This window comes from Panthera leo, chromosome E3, assembly GCF_018350215.1.
Source record: "Panthera leo isolate Ple1 chromosome E3, P.leo_Ple1_pat1.1, whole genome shotgun sequence".
NCBI classification, from domain to species: domain Eukaryota; kingdom Metazoa; phylum Chordata; class Mammalia; order Carnivora; family Felidae; genus Panthera; species Panthera leo.
In genome coordinates, this window is record NC_056694.1 from 24,059,873 (window position 1) to 24,083,681 (window position 23,809).

The 23,809-nt window shown below is 39.6% G+C and overlaps 1 protein-coding gene across 1 annotated transcript in view; it reads right to left on the reverse strand.

Annotated features, from left to right (window-relative positions):
• LOC122210107 (cytochrome b-c1 complex subunit 2, mitochondrial) overlaps positions 1 to 23,700 on the reverse strand; it is a 30,771-nt gene extending 7,071 nt beyond the window's left edge. Inside the window, exons 1-11 of the mRNA XM_042922585.1 lie at positions 23,574 to 23,700; positions 20,562 to 20,645; positions 20,315 to 20,464; positions 19,868 to 19,932; positions 18,306 to 18,362; positions 17,954 to 18,078; positions 16,026 to 16,123; positions 13,376 to 13,433; positions 10,745 to 10,840; positions 10,220 to 10,419; positions 1,110 to 1,190 (exon numbers count right to left, since the gene is read on the reverse strand). Coding sequence (XP_042778519.1) covers positions 1,110 to 1,190; positions 10,220 to 10,419; positions 10,745 to 10,840; positions 13,376 to 13,433; positions 16,026 to 16,123; positions 17,954 to 18,078; positions 18,306 to 18,362; positions 19,868 to 19,932; positions 20,315 to 20,464; positions 20,562 to 20,645; positions 23,574 to 23,606 — 1,047 coding nt within the window. The 5' untranslated portion in view covers positions 23,607 to 23,700. The remainder of the gene's footprint in view (positions 1 to 1,109; positions 1,191 to 10,219; positions 10,420 to 10,744; positions 10,841 to 13,375; positions 13,434 to 16,025; positions 16,124 to 17,953; positions 18,079 to 18,305; positions 18,363 to 19,867; positions 19,933 to 20,314; positions 20,465 to 20,561; positions 20,646 to 23,573) is intronic.
• Positions 23,701 to 23,809: the final 109 nt, after the last annotated feature.

Genomic DNA, 23,809 nt, shown 5'->3' on the forward strand with positions numbered 1-23,809 from the left:
CTCTCTCTCTGCCCCTCTCCTGCCTGTGTGTGCGCTCTCGCGCTCTCTCAAAAATAAACAAACATTAAAAAAAAAAAATTTTTTTTTTTTTTTTTTTTTTAAAAACAAAGTGGGCTGTGTGCTGAGAGACGTGGGGCTCGAACTCATGAGCCATGAGATCATGACCTGAGCCAAAGTCGGACGCTTAAGTGACTGAGTGCCCAGGCGTCCTCTCCGTTCTCATAAGACATGATGTCGTCTCCTACCTCATCAGGAATGAACTTCTGCATCTTCTCGATATCCTCTTCTCCCAACATCAGTCTTTGTGTCCAAGGCTAAAATGTCCACTTGTACTCTACATCCCATCTGCTCCTGCTTTTTCAGATCTGATCCATTTATAATTTCCTATCTCCTATATATGCTCCAATCTTTCTTTGCTTTCAGTGTGTAAACTCTTCCAAAACTACAACTTACTTCCCTGCAAGTCTGAGCTCCACTTGCCTATGCCTCTCACTTATTCTCTAACACTATAAATTTTAGCTCACTTCCAACAGTCTGGTGAAAACTGATAATATTGCCAAATGATGTCCTAGTTTGCTATAACTACTAGAGCTCCCTGTGGTAACTAAATGGATGTTAACCCACAGTGGATCAAAATTATATTAATCATTCTCTCTTTTCTGGCCTCCAAAAATACCAGGTTCTCTTCTTTTTCTTCCTGTTTTCTTGGCCATTTTCCTTAGTTACTTGGTGGCACTTCCCTAAACTTGAGCTTCAGCTTTCTTTTCCTACAGTCTTTTACACACAACCCTCACTTCAATACAATCTCTATACTGAGGACTCCCAAATGTACATCTTGGCCTTGACCTCACCTGAGTTCTCAATACATATGTCCAAGAGACAACTCAATGTCATTTGTCCAAACAGTGCCAAGAAAGAGGCACTTCTTCCCTCTTTCCTGCTAGCACGAGTATACATTTTTAAGTTCCTTCCACTGCAGACACACTTCAATGGTACTACACTATATGGAGCTCTGGTAAGTCATGGCATTCACTCACTCACTATTTTTACTAAAAACATGTTAATGGAGGAGAAAAAAACTTGTGAGAGTTGGTGAGTCTGCAACTTACATCTCCAGCTGCAGCAGCCTGTGAAATGGTATAAATCCCAAAGAGTCCAGAATCCGAGTAACTGGCATTAAAAGCGGAAACCTGAAATATAATGAAATTTTACTGTATGTCCTTTTACCAGATAATCAGGGCAAAATTTCCCAAATAGACAAAAACTTGGACCTTCACAGTATAAGCAAAATATATTAATATTTCATGTAACCAGTTCTGTTAATGACTGCAGTGTTTTGTATACAGGTTACTTCTTTCAAAACTATAATGGTTTTAACTTTTTTCACTTAAATCTTTCTAAAATGGATTATTTCTTTACTTTTTGCTGGGTACTTTCTAACCTTCTTTTGATGATTAAAGGTTAAACATTCATGTGTGAACATTATTATTACAGATGCGGTATGGCTGAGGGGTACAGACTGTGGGCTCTGGCATTAGACAAACTTGCTTTCTTCCTTCTGCTATTGTGACTTCTTTTTCATCAATTCACCTACACTTCTACAGACTAAAGTCAAAGGACTGGGGGAAAATGTTTGCTTAGTGGATGTTATTTAGCTGTCCAAAGTAGCCACAAGTTGAGCCTCTAGATAACAGGGGTATTGCTATCTGCACTCTGAGCAGAGGGGTAAGCTCCTTAAGGTGAACAAGAGTGCTTAGTATAGTGTTTCCCAGTGTTTATGCAGACAAATTACGTAAGGATCACCTGAGCTGTTATTAAAAATACAGACTTTCGGGGCGCCTGGGTGGCGCAGTTGGTTAAGCATCCGACTTCAGCCAGGTCACGATCTCGCGGTCCGTGAGTTCGAGCCCCGCGTCAGGCTCTGGGCTGATGGCTCGGAGCCTGGAGCCTGTTTCCGATTCTGTGTCTCCCTCTCTCTCTGCCCCTCCCCCGTTCATGCTCTGTCTCTCTCTGTCCCAAAAATAAATAAAAAACGTTGAAAAAAAAATTTTAAAAAAAAAATAAAAATACAGACTTTCAGGATAGAGGAAGATGGCAGCATAGGAGGACACTGGGCTCACCGCGTCCTGCTGACTGCTTAGATTCCACCCACATCTGCCTAAATAACCCAGAAAACCGCCGGAAGACTAGCAGAAGGGGCTCTCCAGAGCTAAGTGTAGACAAGTGGCCCACGGAAGAGGGTAGGAAGGGTGGAGAGGCGGTGTGTGCTACACGGACTAGTGGGAGGGAGCTGCGGCGGTGGAGGGGCAGCCCATTGGGCAAGGCAGAGCCCCTGAAGTCTGGCTTGCAAAAGCGGAGGGGCCGGACTCCGTGAGTTCTGACAGCCAGCGAGACTTAACATTTCGAACGTTAAAAGTCAACAGCTCTGCTCTCAGAGAACGGGAATGGCGAGAAGACACTGGGAGGGAGAGTTGTTGAGCCCCGGAAGGACAGAGCTTGGTGGGGGAACAAAGGCTCTGGCAAGCGCCATTTCCCTGTCCCATCCCCCAGCCAAAATTCCAAAGGGAACCAGTTCACGTCACCAAACTTGCTTGCACCGCGCAAATGCCCAACGTTGTGCTTCTGTGTATCCATCCCTCTGATGGGCCTGCCTCCCTCCTGGTGCTGCAGGGCCCCTCCCGCAGGGGGCCACAGACGGCAGAGCTAAGCCTGCCCCTCCCGCCCCTGTACACCTTGCGGATCCACCCTAATACATCCTTGGCCAGATCCCATCAAAGCAGCACCAGAAGCCTGGCAGTGTGCAAGCAGCCCAGACAGGGACCACACCACTCCACAGAGAGGCCTGCCCCTGGAAGAGGGGAAGATAAGGTACACGCTGATCTGACTGTGGCCCCAGGGGTGGAATGGGGGCAGACATCTGGTCTGACTATGGCCCCGCCACCAACACAAGTTACTCCGGACAGCACAGGGAAAGTGCCCTGCAGTTTGGAGCCACCGCAGGGACTACCCAAAATGACAAAACAGAAGAATTCTCCTCAAAAGAAACTCCAGGAAGTAGCGACAGCTAATGAATTGATCAAAAACGATTTAAGCAATATAACAGAACAAGAATTTAGAATAATGGTCATAAGATTAATCGCTGCGCTTGAAAAAAAGCATACAGGACAGCAGAGAATCTATTCCTACAGAGACCAAGGGACTAAAAAAGAGTTATGAGGAACTAAAAAATGCTATATATGAGGTGCAAAATAAAACAGAGGCGGCCATAGCACGGACTGAGGAGGCAAAGGAGAGAATAGGTGAATTAGAAGATAAAATTATGGAAAAAGAGGAAGCTGAGAAAAAGAGATAAAAAATCCAGGAGTGTGAGGGGAGAATTAGAGAACTAAGTGATGCAATTAAACAGAACAATTATCTGTATCATAGGAATTCCAGAAGAAGAAAAGAGAAAGGGGCTGAAGGTGTACTTGAACAAATCATAGCTGAGAACTTCCCTGATCTGGGGAAGGAAACAGACATTGAAATCCAAGAGGCACAGAGAACTCCCTTCAGACGTAACTTGAATTGATCTTCCGCATGACATATCATAGTCAAACTGGCAAAATACAAGGATAAATAGATAATTCTGAAAGCAGCTAGGGACACAAAAGCCCTAACTTACAAAGGCAGACACGTAAGGGTAGTATCAGACCTATCTACTGAAACTCGGCAGGTCAGAAAGGAATGGCAGAAAATCTTCAATGTGATGAACAGAAAAAAAAAATATGCAGCCAAGAATCCTTTATCCAGCAAGTCTTTCATTCAGAATAGAAGGAGAGATAAAGGTTTTCCCAAACAAACAAAAACTGACGGAATTCATCATCACTAAACCAGCTCTACAAGAGATCCTAAGGGGGATTCTGTGAGTGAAATGTTGCAAGGACCACAAAGTACCAGAGACCTCACTACAAGCATGAAACCTACAGACATCACAATGACTCTAAACCCCTATCTTTCAATAATAACACTGAATGTAAATGTACTAAATGTGCCAACCAAAAGACATAGGGTATCAGAATGGATAAAAAAACAAGACCCATCTATTTGCTGTCTACAAGAGACTCATTTTAGACCTGAGGACACCTTCAGATTGAAAGTGAGGGGATGGAGAATTATCTGTCATGCTACTGGAAGTCAAAAGAAAGCTGGAGTAGATACTTATATCAAACAAACTAGATTTTAAATTTAAGGCTGTAACAAGAGATGAAGAAGGGCATTATATAATAATTACTGGGTCTTTCCATCAGGAAGAGCTAACAATTAGAAATGTCTATGCACCGAATACGGGAGCCCCCAAATATATAAAACAATTAATCACAAACATAAGCAACCTTATTGATAAGAATGTGGTAATTGCAGGGGACTTTAATACCCCACTTACAACAATGGATAGATCATCTAGACACAGGATCAATAAAGAAACAAGGGCCCTAAATGATACATTGGATCAGATGAACTTGACAGATATATTTAGAACTCTGCATCCCAAAGCAACAGAATATACTTTCTTCTTGAGTGCACATGGAACACTCTCCAAGATAGATCACATACTGGGTCATAAAACAGCCCTTAATAAGTATAAAAGACTTGACATCATACCATGCACACTTTCAGGCCACAATGCTATGAAACTTGAAGTCAACCACAGGAAACAGTCTGGAAAACCTCCAAAAGCATGGAGGTTAAAGAACACCCTGGTAAAGAACCAATGGTCAACCAGGCAATTGGAGAAGAAATTAAAAAATATATGGAAACAAATGAAAATGAAAATACAACACCAAACGCTTTGGGATGCAGCGAAGGCAGTCCTGAGAGGAAAATACATTGCAATCCAGGCCTATCTCAAGAAACAAGAAAAATCCCAAATACAAAATCCAACAGCACACCTAAAGGAAATAGAAGCAGAACAGCAAAGATACCCCAAACCCAGCACAAGAAGAGAAATAATAAAGATCAGAGCAGAAATAGATAATACAGAATCTAAAAAAACCTGCAGAGCAGATCAATGAAACCAAGAGTTGGTTTTTTGAAAAAATAAACAAAATTGATAAACCTCTAACCAGGCTTCTCAAAAAGAAAAGGGAGAATACCCAAATAGATAAAATCATGAATGAAAAAGGAATTATTACAACCAATCCCTCAGAAATACAAGCAATTATCAGGGAATACTAGGAAAAATTATATGCCAACAAATTGGACAACCTGGAAGAAATGGACAAATTCCTAAGCACCCATACACTTCCAAAACTCAAACAGGAAGAAATAGAAAACTTGAACAGACCCACAACCAGCGAAGAAATTGAATCAATCATCAAAAATCTCCCAACAAATAAGAGTCCTGGACCAGATGGCTTCCCTGGGGAATTCTACCAGACATTTAAAGCAGAGATAATACCTATCCTTCTCAAGCTGTTCCAAAAAATAGAAAGGGAAGGAAAACTTCCAGACTCATTCTATGAAGCCAGCAGTACTTTGATTCCCAAACCAGACAGAGACCCAGCAAAAAAAGAGAACTATAGGCCAATATCCCTAATGAATATGGATGCAAAAATTCTCAATAAGCTACTAGCAAATCGAATTCAACAGCACATAAAAAGAATTATTCACCATGATCACGTGGGATTCATTCCTGGGATGCAGGGCTGGTTCAACATTGGCAAATCAATGTGATACATCACATTAATAAAAGAAAAGAACCATACAATCCTGTCAATCGATGCAGAAAAAGCATTTGAGAAAATTCAGCATCCGTTCTTAATAAAACCCCTTGAGAAAGTTGGGATAGAAGGAACACACTTAAAGATCATAAAAACCATTTATGAAAAGCCCACAGCTAATATCTTCCTCAATGGGGAAAAACTTTCCCCCTGAGATGAGGAACACGACAGGGATGTCCACTCTCACCATGGTGTTTAACATAGTGTTGGAAGTTCTAGCATCAGCAATCAGATGACAAAAGGAAATCAAAGGCATCAAAATTGGCAAAGATGAAGAAGTCAAGCTTTCTTTCACTTTTTGCAGATGACATGATATTATACATGGAAAACCCGATAGACTCCACCAAAAGTCTGCTAGAACTGACACATGAATTCAGCAAAGTCGCAGGGTACAAAATTAATGTAGAGAAATCAGTTGCATTCTTGTACACTAATAATGGAGCAACAGAAAGACAAATAAAGAAACTGATCCCATTCACAATTGCACCAAGCAGCATAAAATACCTAGGAATAAACCTAACCAAAGATGTAAAAGATCTGTATGCTGAAAAATATAGAAAGCTTATGAAGGAAACTGAAGAAGATACAAAGAAATGGAAAAACATTCCGTGCTCATGGATTGGAAGAATAAATATTGTTAAAATGTCAATACTACCCAAAGCAATCTAAACATTCAATCCAATCCCAATCAAAAATGCACCAGCATTCTTCTCGAAGCTAGAACAAGCAATCCTAAAATTTGTATGGAACCACAAAGACCCCGAATAGCCAAAGTAATCATGAAGAAGAAGACCAAAGCTGGAGGCATCACAATCCCAGACTTTAGCCTCCACTATAAAGCTGTAATCATCAAATCAGCACAGTATTGGCACAAAAACAGACACACAGACCAATGGAATAGAGACTCCAGAATTGGACCCACAAAAGTATGGCCAACTCATCTTTGACAAAGCAGGAAAGAATATCCAATGGAAAAAAGACAGTCTCTTTAACAAATGGTGCTGGGAGAATTGGACAGCCACATGCAGAAGAATGAAACCAGACCACTTTCTTACACCATTCACAAAAATAAACTCAAAATGGATGAAGGACCTGAATATGAGACAGGAAACCATCAAAACCCTAGAGGAGAAAGAAGGAAAAAACCTCTCTGATCTCAGCCGCAACAATTTCTTACTTGACACATCTCCAAAGGCAAGGGATTAAAAGGAAAAATGAACTATTGGGACCTCATGAAGATAAAAAGCTTCTGCACAGCAAAGGAAACAATCAACAAAACTAAAAGGCAACCAACAGAATGGGAAAAGATATTTGCAAATAACACACTGGACAAAGGGCTAGGATCCAAAAATCTATAAAGAACTCACCAAACTCTACACCTGAAAAACAAATAATCCAGTGAAGAAATGGGCAGAAAACATGAATAGACACTTCTCTAAAGAAGACCTCCAGATGGCCAACAGGCACATGAAAAGATGCTCAACGTCGCTCCTCATCAGGGAAATACAAATCAAAACAACACTGAGATATCACCTCATGCAGTCAGAGTGGCTAAAATGAACAAATCAGGGACTATAGATGCTGGTGAGGATGTGGAGAAACAGGAACCCTCTTGCACTGTTGGTGGGAATGCAAACTGGTGCAGCCGCTCTGGAAAATAGTGTGGAGGTTCCTAAAAATAGATCTACCCTATGACCCAGCAATAGCACTGCTAGGAATTTACCCAAGGGATACAGGAGTGCTGATGCATAGGGGCACTTGTACCCCAAAGTTTATAGCAGCACTTTCAACAATAGCCAAATTATGGAAAGAGCCTAAATGTCCATCAACTGATGAATGGATAAAGAAGTTGTGGCTTATAAATACAATGGAATACTACCTGGCAATGAGAAAGAATGAAATATGGCCTTTTGTAGCAATGTGGATGGAATTGGACAGTGTTATGCTAAGTGAAATAAGTCATACAGAGAAAGACAGATACCATATGGTTTCACTCTTATGTGGATCCTGAGAAACTTAACAGAAGACCATGGGGGAGGGGAAGGGGAAAAAAAAAGTTAGGGAGGGAGCCAAACCATAAGAGACTCTTAAAAACTGAGAATAAACTGAGGGTTGATGGGGGGTAGGAGGGAGGGGAAAGTGGGTGATGGGCATTGAGGAGGGCATCTGTTGGGATGAGCACTGGGTGTTATATGGAAGCCAATTTGACAATAAATTTCATATTAAAAAAAAAAAAAAGACTTTCAGGTTTCTACAACAGATTCACTCACCCAGATCCCTGTAGATGCAATCTGGAAGGCCACATTTTAAAAATAATTCCAGATGACTCTTATGTATGTTAAAATTTGAGAACCACTGACTTGGCCAATATAAAGCATAAGAAGAGAGGATTTTTTTTTAATTTAAAGTTTATTTTTGAGAGAGAGAGAGCATGGGTGCAAGTGGGGGAAAGGCAGACAGAGAGGTGGGCAGAGAAAATCCCAAGCAGGCTTCACACAAATGGCACAGGCTCAAACACTGGGTTCAAACCCACAAACTGTGAGATCATGACCTGAGCCAAAATCAAGAGTCGGACACCAAAGTACTAAGCCACTCAGGCACCACAAGAAGAAATGCTCTTTAATTACCTGAAGTTTAATTACAATTTTGAGACTATCTTATTCATACCCCAAATTTCTGGCCAAATGCTGAAGTAGGAATTTCTGTTAAATTATGTCACTGGATTAGAATTAAACTCCAGCCACCCAAAAGCATCATTAACATTCAATCGTGAAGAGTAAGTATGAAGAAAAAAAACCCAGAATAGACCATGAATGAGGAGAGATGACATGTAGAAGAAATTTAAAAAGTAGCAGCTATAATTTAATTTAGAACTAATTTAAGATAATGGTTTTCAAACTGTGCTCCAGGGAACACCAAAGGCTTTGTACAGAAGATTCCAAGGCTTTCAATGTCAAGGGGGCATTCAAAAAATTTTTTAAAAGTGAAAATTTTTGTGTTGGGCATTGCAGTTGGGGAACTATATGGGATTAAAAAAAAAAAAGGTTTAAAAACTATCACTTAAGAGAGAAAAACGCTCTGAAGGCCTGATATACAGGGAAATCATTTTAGATTTCTTTCTGAGTCAACAGGACTGCATATCATAAACTTTGTTCAAATCGAAAGCGTGGTTTATGGCCTACCACACACGCACTTTATATCTACTTTGTGAATGAGTAGCCTAAAGGAAAACCATGTTGTCCAGGAGATAACAATCAGTGCTCAGACTCCTGCGTTTCTTTACAGTAAAATTGTGATTCCTGCCTGAATGAGAACCTACAATCTTCAGAGCTTTCAAAGGACGTAAAAAGTATATAACCCTGTAAAAACTGTTCATTCTCTGGAGCACTTTCTTCCCTGTGAAGAGCATGTTTCCTGGGCAGCTGTCCTAACTTGGAGCTCCAATAAAACTCTTTCCTACTTTTGGACTCTAAAAGGTTGGTTCATTTTGTGTTGACACCACTGATTTTAATTCCACTCTTAAGTGTCATATGGCCAAAGATTATCTACTTGTGCCATATACTGTTGTAAAATCACGACCAATATTTAGTCCTAAAATTCAGTACATTTACTGCCTCTTAAACGCTTTTGTTGAAGGTCATGTGGGGTATTGCACCGGGCAAACAAGGGGTGCTCATTACATAACAGTTTGTTGGCTGACATTTTACATTCTCTTGATTTGAAGTATCATTACTTTGAAAGCTTTAGCACTTTCCTCACTGTTATAAAAGGTGTGTTTGAGAGGAACATGGCTTTTCGTTAAAATTAAATGTCATAATTTTTCTATTTTAACTTAATCTCAATCTGGAGCGGTGGGTCCATAAACTGTTTCTTAGTGTATATGTTGTACCTTTGGTTGGAAAGTGCAGTGAAATTCACAAAGTAGCCATAAGAACACAAGGGGACAGAAGAAAATCTAGAAGAAAGACTAATTAGAATCTAGGAAAATGTTTAATATCTAAAACTTCAAAGAACTGGGGCACCGGGGTGGCTCAGTCGGTTAAGCATCAGACTTCATTCAGCTCGGGTCATGAACTCATGGTCTGTGAGTTTGAGTCCCCCATTGGGCTCTGTGCTGACTGCTCAGAGCCTGCAGCCTGCTTCGGATTCTGTGTCTCCCTCTGTCTCTGCCCCTCCCCTGTGCGCTCGCGCTCTCTCTCTCTCTCTCAAAAAATAAACATTAAAAAAAAATAAAGGGAACTGAAGTGTGAATCTCTCACTTTTTAAGCATTTACTTCTTTCTACACTAGAATATAATTGAAAAGACAGTAAGTTTTTAGTTAGATCCTCTAAGGAACTAAACTCAAGCCTGGCTATCTCTTCAACTTTACAAAGATTTTATTTGAAGAGCAGATTAACAGGACTACATCATACACACTGACCCTTTAAAAACAAAAGGAGAGATACTGACTATTCAGACTCACATCAAATGGCTGGTGAACTCCCTTGGCAACGGCCTGGTATAGAGAGCTGGTAGCATTGCTGCCCCTCTTGACGTGTGGTCCAGCACCAAGGACATACTGGAGAACACTAAATGCATTTGCTTCTGCACTTCCTGTTGTAGCACTTTCTGCTACAAGGGCAGCATGGACGAGGCTGTCTCCGTTCTGCTCTCGGATTTCACCTGGTGCCATGTAAGGAGAGTGACGAAGAAAGGGGCTTGTTTCCCACAGGTTTTATTCTGTATTCTCTACAACACAGTATTAACTCACTGAAATTAAACTTTCCTGTGGCCTGGTGCTCTTAGCATGTCATTCTGCTCTCCCCACAGCGTGCACGCACACATACACAACATGTTTAATACACAACACCCAACCAATCTATTCCCTTCCTTCCACACGGAGTCTGTTTGGTGGTAACTAATCAGGCCTATCCCACACCAATATGCTATTCTGATGTGGAACATCCTTCTGATAAATTAGTCCTAACAGAACAAAATGCTTACTTACCTCCACGATATCTGGCCTTTGTACTAGGTAAACCAAGCCCACCCCTCATGTTGAGAAACTGTTCAGCAACTTGCTTTAGAACAGGATGACTCACACCTATTTCAACAGAAACAAAACCAAGCTAGAACCATCATTTCTAAAACACAATTGTAAAATACCTCTTTTAAATACATGACTGTACAATTCAAGTTTTTATAGAAAAAAACAGTAAAGAAAACAAGAGTACGCTCCCAAAATGCTACCCTCCCTGAGATGCCACTTATACTTTACTATATACTCATCTAGAACTTTTTACTACACATATATGAATATTATCATTTTCCTTTTTTTTTAAAATGGTGTTACTCTATTCATATTATTTCTAACTTGTCTTTTGTAATTTAGATCTAAGTGAGTGGTTTACAGCAAACATTTAATGGTTATAAAAAATTCCATTTTATGGATGTACCACCATTTATTTAATCAATTCCTTTTTGATGGACTGTTTCCAATAGTTGGCTATTAAAACAATATTGCAGGGGTGCCTGTGTGGCTCAGTCGGTTGGGCGTCCAACTTCAGCTCAGGTCATGATCTCCTGGCTTGTGAGTTCGAGCCCCGTGTTGGGCTCTGTGCTGACAGCTCAGAGCCTGGAGGCTGCTTCTGATTCTGTCTCCCTCTCTCTCTGCTCCTCCCCTGTTCACTTTCTCCCTCTCTCAAAAATGAATAAACATTAAAAAAAAAACTTTTTAAAAACAATATTGCATTGTGCATCAAAGAACACTTTCAAGAGAGTGAAAAGAACCCACAGAATGGGGAAGAATGTTTGCAAATCACATATCTGATAAGGATTTAGTATCCAGAATAAAGACTCTTACAACTCAACGATAAAAAAACCAAACAGCCCAACTAAAAAATGGGCAGAGGACCTGAATATATATTTCCCCAAAGAAGATATACAAATGGCCCCAAAGCACAAAAACAGATGTTCAATGTGCTTAGTCATTAGGGAGATGCAAACCAAAACCACAATGAGACACCACTTCACACGCACAAGGATGGTCATAATGAAAAAGACAGATAATAATAAGTGTTGGTGAGAAAGTGTAGTTATTGGAACCCTTGTGCACTTGTTGGTGGAAACACTAAAATGGTTCAACTGCCACAGAAAACAGTCTGGCAGTTCCTCAGATGGTTAAACACTTACCATATGTCTTGGCAATTTTACTTCTAATAATATACCCCAAAGAATTAAAAACAGGCATATAACAAAAACTTATACATGAATATTTATATTTACAATAGCCAAAAGGTGAAAACAACTCAAATGTCCAAGTGATGAATGGATGAACAAAAAGTGATAATAGAATATTTTTTAGCTAGAAGAGGGAATGGAACATTGGTACATTACAATAGGGATGGACTTTGAGAACACTATGTTAACTGAAAAAAAGCCAGCTACAAAAGGCTACATATTATGAGATTTTATTTATATGAAATGTCCAGACAAGTCAATTCTACAGAGACAGGAAGTAGATTAGCAGTTGTCAAAGGCGAGGAGGTAGAACAGGGGAGTGACTGCTAATAAATATAGCCTCTCTTGGGGATAATGACAATGTTCTGAAATTATGCAGTGTTAATAGTCATAGTACTCTCTGAATATAATAAACCCCATGGAATCATACGCTTTAAAAAGGTGGATTTTATGGTATGTGAATGATACCTCTATTAAAGTGTTATTTATAAAACAAATGAACAAAAAAACCCAATATTGCAAATAATATCCTTGTGCAACTGTTTTGTAAACTTGACCAACTGTTTTTGTATGATAAATGCTTAAAAATAAAATTGTTGGGTCTAAAGCTGTCAACATTTAGAATTTTAATATATTTAAAGAGACCTCCAAAAATGGACCAGTTTATGCTTCCACCAACAATTTTTAAGAGTGCCTATTTCTCCATACCTTGGTTAATACTGGGTGGTGTCAATCTTTTAATTTTTGCCAATGTCACAGGTTAGAAGCTTTTAACTACTAGTGAGGCTATTTTTTTTACAGTAATTGGCCATATACACATATATACAAACATTTTCCCCATGACTTGTTTGTTCGTGCCCTTTGCCTATTATCAATTATATTATACATCTTTAAAAACCAAAACAAAAATACTTTTAAAGCTCTTTGCTCAGAGACATTTGTCCTTTGTCAAAGATTTTTCAAATACTGTAATTTTTTTTACATAAATGTTGAATTCTGCTTTCTAAAACAAAACAACCTGAGAATTAAAATCCCATCACATAGTGCCTGAGGACTGTAAACATAAACAGAGGACTGAGTTATCAAATTTCATTCAATCATGTGCTCACATAATTAGTTACTGTTCTTTAAAAAAAAATTTTTTTTTAATATTTATTTATTTTTGAGAAAGAGAGGCAGAGTGCGAGTGGGGGAGAAATAGAAAGAGAGACACAGAATCTGAAGCAGGCTCCAGGGTCCGAGCTATGAGCACAAAGCCCGATGCAGGGCTGGAACTCATGAACCACGAGATCATGACCTGAGCTGAAGTCAGACGCTCAACCGACTGAGCCACCCAGGCGCCCCAATTAGTTACTGTTCTTAAGGAAACAAACTGACCTGCAAGCAATTCCCAACTTACCAAGTCCGATCAAAGCCATTCTCGCACTTGTAAAATGGTTCTGCACATAGTTATGTAACTGAGGAAGTTAAAAACATTTATGAGGTTATATAGGTAGAAATACAAAACACTAACAATTAAAACTGCAGCGCAAGAGAAAATAAAAACTCAGGCTTAAAGGCTGCTGTAGTGAACTACCTAGTGGTGAATTATACAGATTTAATTTTTTTTAATACGGATTTAATTTTTAAAACTATTGCTGAAATTCAGAACTAGAACTTAACGTGATGATGGTTACAGAACTATGAACATAATGAAAACCACCGAACTGTGCACTTTAAGTAGGTGAACTATACAGTACATGAATTATATCTCAATAAATCTGTACTGAAAAAAAGGAATTAAAAAAGGCCTGAAAAAATCAGAGCACACAGTGGCTTGAACTTGAAAAAAAATGAGACTAAGTTTATGATTTTTATTATAAGATGATTTTAGCAGATGTGCATCAGATTTCTTTTGTCTCTTTATAGACAGTAATAAGGTACCACGAACATTCTACCGTAGGGCTAACAGTTATATCACCATATCCCTCCTATATCCTTCACACCCATCTTTGAAGGGTTCCTTGTCAGGAGATTACAGTCTATATCAGGGTTTCCAACCTGGATAACAAAATTAGCTGGAGCTTAAAAAACAAAAACAAACACTGTCACTGTCTCTGACCCCCACCCCATTCCTAGGCCCACTCTACAAACTGATATACTAGATTCAATGTGGAATGAGAATCTTGATTTAAAACCAACCAACCATCTGTCCATCCAATGAATCCCCAGGTGATCTGAGATCAGTGAGATGTGCGAATCACTGGTTTATATTATTGAGACCTAACATACAAAAGTAGGGCTAAAACATACTCTCAAAAGGCCCACTATTGCTCCCAAGGGACTGAAAATTGGCTCCTGGGGGCAAGAAAAACATTTTAATCCTTTCATATATAGAATACAAATATATATATGTATACATATATAAACACAGAGTGTATCTATGATATTAAAAATACTGGGTATAAGAAATTGGCTAAAAAAAGTTCCCTGGGAATGGGTCATAATGTTAAGAATCACTAGGCTAAGGTAATGAGACTGAATCAAGTTACCACAATTTATGCCCTAAAGCCAATGGTGCTTAAATCTCTGGAATCACCCTGGAAAGTCATATATATATATATTTTTTCTACTGAATGCTGCCATTGCTCAAGGTAGTCTACCACCAATTTCTTTAGAATTTCCTTGAAGGACACAATTAAAAATGCTAATAATTTTGAGATAACCATGGTTAACATCTTGCCCAGGAGACAGACAGACAGACAGACAGACACACAGACACACACACACACACACACACACACACACACAACACACACACACTTTATTTTCTAAAATTGGGACCCTATGGTATATCCCTATTTGTAAATTGTCTTTTCTTCACTTGATAATATGCTATGGAATTTTTCCATATCAATATTTTTGGATGACTGAATAAGTCCATTCTACAGATAACTAAGTGAGTTATTCAGTCCCAGAAAGTTGGGTATTTAACTTGTGTCTTATTTTTCACAATTATAAGCAATGTTACAGTTGACATTCTTGTAGATGTTTTGCTCTATATATTCTTTTAGTTATCTTAATAATATATTTTCACATGGGTGAAATTGACTTCTGAAAAATTTCAAAACTCACTGACGGCCAGTCTTATGAAAAATGCTTAGCATTTAAGTTGGATCATATCAGTTATAATTTTTTTTTAAAGTGCCATATGAATGGTAGGCATTAAACTGTTGATTGATAAGTGGATGGTTTTCTAACCAGGAAATAAAAGAGTAAAGGGATAGAATATACAATTCAGTTTGCTCTAGTGGCTAACCAGAAATGAAAGAATAAAACCTTAATTTCCAAGTTACATATACTTTGCGAATATTAATAGTTCCCACTTCTCTTTCTTTTGCAAATTTTTCTCTTAATATCTTTTGATAAAAAAAATTTGGGGGGGGATGGAAGGAGTAGGAAATTAAGATTATATATGCATATCTACACTTGCAGGTTTGATACTCAAGGTTTCAGTTTCACATTTTAGAAGTGAAGTTTTAGGTTATACATACGGCTGTGACATGAGGCAAGTCTGTACTGCCAGCAAAGTGAGGTCAGTGTGCTGGAGGAGGCGAATGAGCTAGTAAGCAGGCTAACGAGGGATGGGAAGTGATACGGGTTCATTCCTATCTGCCTATTCAGAGGAGTTAAAGAAGACTTTTGGTCACAAGATTACTAAATTTAACATTTAAATACTGCTTTAAAAAGACACATGTAAACAGAGAAAGGTCTAGAGGAAAATATATCTAGGCAGTTAACATTCAGTGACCTTAGGTATGTGAAATGTTTTCTTTTTCACTTGTTCTGGATTTTTCTGAAATTCATATATTCCTTTTGTGATTCAAAACTTTAAGTTAAAAGCTGTAAAAATTGTTCAGATAGAATTTTAGTTAAAAAGCCAAGCTGATGGAAAAAAAAAAAAGCCAGGAGGTGAATTTTTTAAATTTGAAGATGAAAAGAAAAATTAACAAACCTGAAATGGCAGTGAAAAGAAGCACACTGTAAAAGGTAATGTGTTTTATCAGTACCTCATCTGGTGTCACTTTTCCAATCCTATAATCAGGGCAATACAGGGAATTAGCCAAGGCATTTCGGTAAGCTGCAGCATGCAAATTTTCAATGACACCTGTAAAATAAGTAAAGAAGCACTTGTGGAAATACAATTCAAATAAAGTCAACATTTTCAGAACCTGGAAAGCAATGAGACTACAATTTTGGTCACCTTATGGCATTCAAGTGTTAAGATTAAGGCTTGAATTTTAAAATTCTGCCAGTTGAATGTGCTGAGAAAAGCAAGAAATTATGTGAAAGCAGCTTCTACATCACGGGGTCCACCTGATCACTTCTCTCATCTACCTGGTATCGTCTGGAAACTATAATGAATGGTCTGGGTTTCAGCAAGTCTGAATTGAGTTATAGCTCTGCTACCAACATGCCATGTGATCTTGGATAAGTCATTTACCTGAATTTTACTCCGAGGCTCTCTAAGTAATGAGGAGTTGTCAGGTTAAAAAGAGGTATGAAAGTGCCAGTGTTAAGTCATCTTACTAGCTCTCGGAGGTCAAACTGCACTCCTCACTGGTGACTGGCACTGTTCTTGCTTTCCTGCTTCAGTCAGTGTCTTCGAGGTATGTCCCTTTCATTTGCTCATTATTTGGGCAATTTCTCTATGCCAGGCACTGTGTTAGGTGCTGGAAATAGAGACATGAGTAAGACACAATGCCTGCCCTCAAAATGTTGAGAGGAAAAACTGTGAAAGCATGATGAAGCTGATGTCAGCAGGATGTGAAAAAAGCAGCAGGGGCACAAGGGAAGGGCAGTGGGAATCAGGAAGGAGCACCAGAAGTAAAATCCAGGATGAGTCTTACATAAGGAGTAGGTGTTTCCCAGGAGAATGATTAGGGAGTGGCATTTCAGGCAGAGAAAACAGACAAAAGCATCCAGTAGGATAACAGATTCAAAGGGGAAATGCAGTTGGGAGGGGAAGAAGATACAACAAAAAGCGATGGAGGTAGGCAGGGGTCAGATGGTGAAAGTTATCACACATGCTAAGTTGAAGAGTCTGAACTTTATGCAACAGAGACTGAGAAGCCTTTAAACGGTTTTCATGAAGGATCGCTTGATGGCAATGTGGGAGATGGACGAAGATGTAGACCTGGGGGCAGACACCAGCCAGGAGACAGCAATAACTGTTCAGATAGAAAGGATGAAGGCTGGAACCTCACTAACAGCAGGGAAGAAATAGAAAATTGTAGAAAAGATGACTTACAGGCCATCTATTTCTTTGGTGGAGGTCCAGAGTAATGAAGACCATACTCCTTTGTAAAACAGTATCACCAACATAGTATTAGCTAACATAAACCAAGCTCTCATACGTTCCAGACACTGACAGGCTTGCGTTCTGAGTGAAGCGCATCCCATGCTGAGCCCCTGCAGCTGGTCACCTGCTTAGACCCGAGTGGTCCACCCGCACGCTTCTGCTCCTGCCGAAGCTGTGTGACTTCCAAGAGTCAGTGCTGCTTGTTTACGTATTTGTTTTGCTAGTCACACTTGTCGACAGTTATCATATAAACACAAAATACGAACACCAAAAAAGTTAAAAAAAAAAAAAAATAAGTTGCTTCCTTTGGAAACATCTAGTAAAGGTGAATTGGCTAAACAATAATAGCAGCACCAATTACGAACTGTTGCTCGGTTTGGTGTAAGCAAACTACTGAAAAAACACTGGATTCTAAATACTAAAACAGGGATTCTATGGTTAATTTACATACCATCAAAGATGAAAAATAATCAACAACATAAATGTTTAGAAACAAAAGAACACAGTTAAGAAACTAGACAAATTTTTGGAAAAGTTATTTATAAACTCAAGCAGAAGAAAATTTCAACAGCAATTTTTTTCCTCAAAAACCCAGTATCTTAGAAGCAACTGAATGTGATCTGAAAATATACTTACGAGCCTGTGGATTCTGAAAAGCCACAGCTTTGTCAATCCTTAGCTGAGACTGAAGGTCAGCTACTTCCCAACGACGAAATTCTGGGGCTGTGGTGACATTGAGCAGGAACTCCATTAGAATATCACTATAGAAGACATCAAGGTAAGAGTTTCAGGTCAAAAATTTAAAACCAAAGTCCATTCTACATAAATGTAATGCTCTCTATATTAAGTTTTAGGCCTTGTGGTAAGCATAGCGTTCTATAGTTTGTGACCAAAACCAGAGGTCATAACGCCACATTAAAAAGGATAAGAACTGAGCAGCTTAGGATTTCTTTAATAGCAGATGTCCTCAGCACATGCAGATACTTACACATCATCTCGCAGACATTCCACAGTGTAGGCCATGTTTTCCCTGGTTGAAGTCACACTGAATCAGAAATAAATTACAATGAATTATCTAAATCAGAAGAATAAGGCTTCCTTATATCTTTGTTAAATCAACAAATTCCTTTGGAAAACTTATTCTGAAGTGTAAAAGCACACATATTCGTCAACTAAAGCTTGAAATATTTTAAAAAGTCTTTAAAGGAAGGAAATCTTGACATGTTACACATGGATGCACCTTGAAGACATTAAACTACGTGAAATCAGAAATCAGAAAGAACAAATATCATGATTCTGCTTTTAGGAGGAACCTAGAGAACTCTAAACCATACAACATAGAATGGTCACTATAAGGGGTGGCCAAAGACAGAAGGAGAGTTAGTGTTTAATAGCTAGAGCGTTTCAGTTGGGGAACAAAAAAAAACAACCTGGAGATGTATAGTAGTGATGGTTTCCTAAAGCCACTTCATGCCAAAGACCTGTACACTTAAAGCAGTAAATTATGTATACTTTACCCTAACTAAAAAAAAATGGCAATTAAAGTTGAAGATCTCTTTGTACCCTTCTCTGGCTAACTCTTTCACTCCTTCTTTCCCACTCTAGAGACAAACACAATGGTAAGCACTATGTATTGTTTTTAAAATGATACCTTAAAAATATCTGTTGTTTCTCCACAAAACATTTAACTAGAATAATCTAGTTCATTCCTTAACTGCTGTATACTAGTCCCATATCACTAGACTATACTTTATTTATCCATTTCCCTGAAGATGGCATTTAGATTGTTTCCAGTCTTTGTGCATGTGGATTAAAAACTTGGACTGTAAGATATGCTCATTTTCAGTATTACTAGATATTTGTTGATTCTTTCCTAAGTACTTGTATCAGTTTATTCCACTAACTGTAGAAGAGATTCTCCCTCTTAACACTGCCAAGACCTTTTATAAATCTGACAGGTAACGGCATGACACTGTCGATTATAAGTAAAGATCAGTGTTTCTGGGTTCCTACTCTGGGAATAGACTGTTCCTATCCTTTGTCCATCCATTTCCTATTTTGCTTGTCCTCTCCTAATTTGTAGTTCTTTATTTTTCCAAATAATAATTTCCGTGTTTATGTTGCAAATATTTACTGCCAGTTACTTGAATTTTTACTTTAAGTCATAAAGATGTTTTACATTTTGATGTTGTCAAATTGATTAGCCTTCTTCTTGTGTCTTCACAAATCCTTAATCACCTTGATAAGATAGAAAAGTTCTCTTACAGTTGAGTATTTTCTGGTGTTCTCATCGTTTCTTATTACTCATTTAAAAAAAATTTTTTAACGTTTATTTATTTTTGAGACAGAGACGGACAGAGCATGAACAGGGGAGGGGCAGAGAGAGAGGGAGACACAGAATCTGAAACAGGCTCCAGGCTCTGAGCTGTCAGCATAAAGCCTGACGCGGGGCTCAAACTCATGGACCGTGAGATCATGACCTGAGCCGAAGTCGGACGCTTAACTGACCAAGCCACCAGGCGCCCCTCTTATTACTTATTTTTAACATACCTTAATTTACCACCAACTGCTTCAATTCCACGGGTTATCTTGAAAGATGAAGCTCCTTTTGTAGTCTGGAAAAAGAAACAACAACCGTATTTAGTAATTTTTTACTGCCAAACATCACACTGTATCACAATCTAATGTCTGGTTGTCATTAGACTCAAAAAGAACTTTACCTAAATAGCAGATCCTTTTAAAATTTGCCAAAAGTACACTATAGTGTTTCTTTTCTTTTCTGTTTGTTTTACTTATGTATTTTTTTAAGTAGGCTTCACACCTAGCACAGAGCCCAACGTGGGGCTTGAACTCACAACTGAGATGAAGACCTGAGCTGAGATCAAGGGTTGGATGCTTAATTAACTGAGCCACCCAGGTGCTACCACTATACTTCTTTTCTGTAAGACCATGATACTATAGCATTTCTGAACAAAGTGAGGCAGTAAAGACGCTTACCAAACTGGATGCAAGACGAAGCAAATGAGAGGTTCCCAAGTTGTTGGAGTCCTCATATCTACTGCCTGCTTTAATGAACAAACCAATTCGTGATGCAGGAGCATAGTTTTCCAGAGAAGCAATCACTAAGCCATTTGGTAACTTGGTAAACTGTATTTAAAATAAAGTAAGATGTGATCAATGTTTTCATATTACCAAAGACAGTAAGGCATGTATGGGTTTCAGTGAGCAACTCAGTGGGACTAACCTCAAGGTCCTGAGGAAGTGGAGGCACTCCTGCAGGGGCAGCTGTGGTCTTCACTTTGGGAGCAACTTTCAGGGAATAAAACCTCTAAACACAAAAAAAGACAGGTTACCCAGATTTCTTTCAAGAACAATGTCCTATATTCTGGTGTGCCCAAGGAACAGGTGTCCAGTGATAAAATAACTTCATGGGAGGATTTGGCTGATTAACTTAGTATTACTGTCTCTTAAATCTCTATTTGTGTAGAGCCTGAAGGAATACCTAATCCTATGTGCTCATTTTTTTTTAATAATTTTTTTCACATTTATTTATTTTTGAGAGCAACAGAGCATAAGCAGGGGAGGGGCAGAGATAGAGGGAGACACAGAATCCAAAGCAGGCTCCAGGCTCTGCACTGTCAGCACAGAGCCTGATGCGGGGCTCGAACCCACTAGCTGTGAGATGACTGGAGCCGAAGTTGGATGCTTAACTGAATGAGCTACCCAGGCACCCCAATGCTCATTTTTTAAAATGTAAAGAACTACTGTATTTTCTTTTCCCTTTTAGCCATCTTTTTTCTTATAACCATCCTATTAAAGCTTCAGGTGGTTCTTCCTGGCTCTAATGCTTTGGAATTTTTTTTGAAAAGGTGTGGGACTGCCACATCCATACCCTTTTATTGATGTCAGCATTACTGTTTTCCTTATCTGCTCAGAGAATCTCATTTTAGCCTACTTCCCAAGGGAAGTGACTTCATCTCCATGATCATTTTAGTAACCTTTAAAAAAGAGAGTATACCAAGGAAAATTCCTCCAAGCCCCCGATATTTTCCACAGTATCTTCACTGTCTTGCGTGCTACTGTAGGACCACACAACCAAGAGTTTTATTTCTTCGCCTAATATAAATCTTGACCATCCTGCAATTAACAATAGCTTCAGCTACAGCAGATTGTCAGTTTATTATATGCAGCCACTGGAAAGGTAAAAGGGTCCTCTTAAATGCTGGATAATGGATCCAAAATGCATAACTTTGTTTTTTTTGTCAAATGATATACACTGCTATAATATTCATCTTTAGGTTCCTGAGGTTATCAGCAGAGATGTTATCCCAAAACCAAATGCACATACTGCTGGAGTTTCCTGAGGACTCCCATCAGAGGCTGCAATGCCCCTCCTCTATGATATCCTGAAGGGCTGTTACATATTCAACATCAGTGCTGTACTAAGTTGATTCCTAGTTTTCACTTGTTATTAGTACTTTTTAATTATAAATTACAATGAGCTTTGTTTTACTATCAATTTCGTTTGCTGGGTGTGGTACGTTTAATTCTACTTGTGATTTTGGTTTTCGATTTTCATAGCTATTCAAGTATGAATAATCTATAGTTCCACTGTTAAGGGAGATTTAGGTGCTTTTACCTCAAGAAACAGCTTTGATGATTATGTACCGTCCTTAATTGGTCCCATTCAAATCAGTTGCAAAGAATTATCCTCGTAATTGTCATGCAATTACTAGATTACGTTAATAACCAAATATGTATAAACTTATTCTTCTGTAAAGTAAGTGATATAATTGGGAACATTAATTGTTTTCAAGTTTACTGCAATTTGTTTACATTAGTCCTCTCCAGTTCTGTTACCTTTGAGTACTTTCATCTACTGGAAAGTGGGGATGGATGGAATGGAGGAGATTTTGGGGTGTTTTGCTAGTTTAACTAGGCTGCTCTCAGAGTTGTTAATTACTGGTTTGTCTAGGTGTGCCAGGAAGGGTAATTTAGGTGATATTGTAGTCTAAATGGCAGCCCTTTATATATCCACAGTATATCTATTTAAACATTAGGCACAGGGAAACTCCATTCCCTGTTCTTCTTCACCACTCTCTAGCAGGTTACTAGGTTATCTAGTAACCAGATTCTACCTGCATCTTGGGCTAATTTTTTGTTGTGGGGGAATGTGTTTGCGCACTGTAGGAATTTAGCAGCACTTCTGGCCTCTAGATGCCAGGTACGTTCCCCCAAAGGGTATTATAACCAAAAATGTATGCAGAAACTACCAAGTATTCCCTGGCAGCAAACCTTGCCCGCCTCAGTTTTTTTTTTTTTTTATAACGTTTATTTATTATTGAGAGACAGAGAGACACAGAGCATGAGCAGGGCAGGGACCGAGAGATGGAGAGACACAGAATCTGAAGCAGGCTCCAGGCTCTGAGCTGTCAGCACAGAGCCCTACGCCGGGCTCCAACTCACGGACCGACCGAGAGACCATGACCTGAGCCAAACTCGGTGCTTAACCGACTGAGCCACCCAGGGGCCCCGCCCACCTGAGATTTTTAAAAGTGTTCCTCACTTCCCCTGATGATAACCTCCACTCCACAGTGATAGCACGCTGACATTTGAGGAGTCTTCCCCAAGTGACGGCTCTGTTTTGTCTGGGTTGAATGAGAAGTCTTAAGCGGCTCCCGAGGGCTGACCCTGAGCCCCTCCTAGAATTCTCTAACATCAAGAAACGTTATACTGCTGGGGCACCGTAATAAGTTTCAGGCACAGTGATAAGCACTGTACGGCAATTTGCTTATTTCTTCCTTAACATTTTACTCATAAGCTCAACTTAACCGTTGGGGAAACTGATGCTCCGTGATACACTAAGAAGCAGGGGCCGGGGCTGACAGGGTAAGGGTGGAGGGCTAGGTACTCGCCGGCCTCCTTTCCCCCCAGGACTCGCTGTCTCCTCCCGCACGCCAAGTGCAGCAGTGACCTTCAGAGGTCTCTCCACGGAGTCACTTCACCTCCACTCTCAAGCTCTTTCCCTCTCCTTTTCAGGTTTTCCGGCGTTAGGTCTCTTCTGCTCGTAGCACGAGCTGGGCCTCCAATGCGCGACCCACTCAGCTTGCAGCCCACTTGGCCCGCAGAATTCGGCTGAAGGGCAGACGGAAGCCCAAGGCCCCGAAACTCCAAACCAAGCACCACCGGCCCGTATCACCTGACATGCTGACAAACTGCTCCCCAACCTTTCCCCAAGCCCACCGGCTGTGCTCACCGAAAAAGACCCGGCTCTGCTTAGCAGCTTCATGGCTCAAGATTGCTCTAATCCACGGTCACAGCCGGTTAAAGGAAAGCAAGATGGTGGCCGACGACGGAGTTTCCCAGCTTCCCCCGCGACACTCTTTTCCCACGCTTTCTACGTAAGAGGACTCTCTATGCGGACAGCACTCTACTGCTCCCCGGAGGAGGTTGGGCCAGTCCAATTACTCTAAGACGCAGGATAGGCAGACG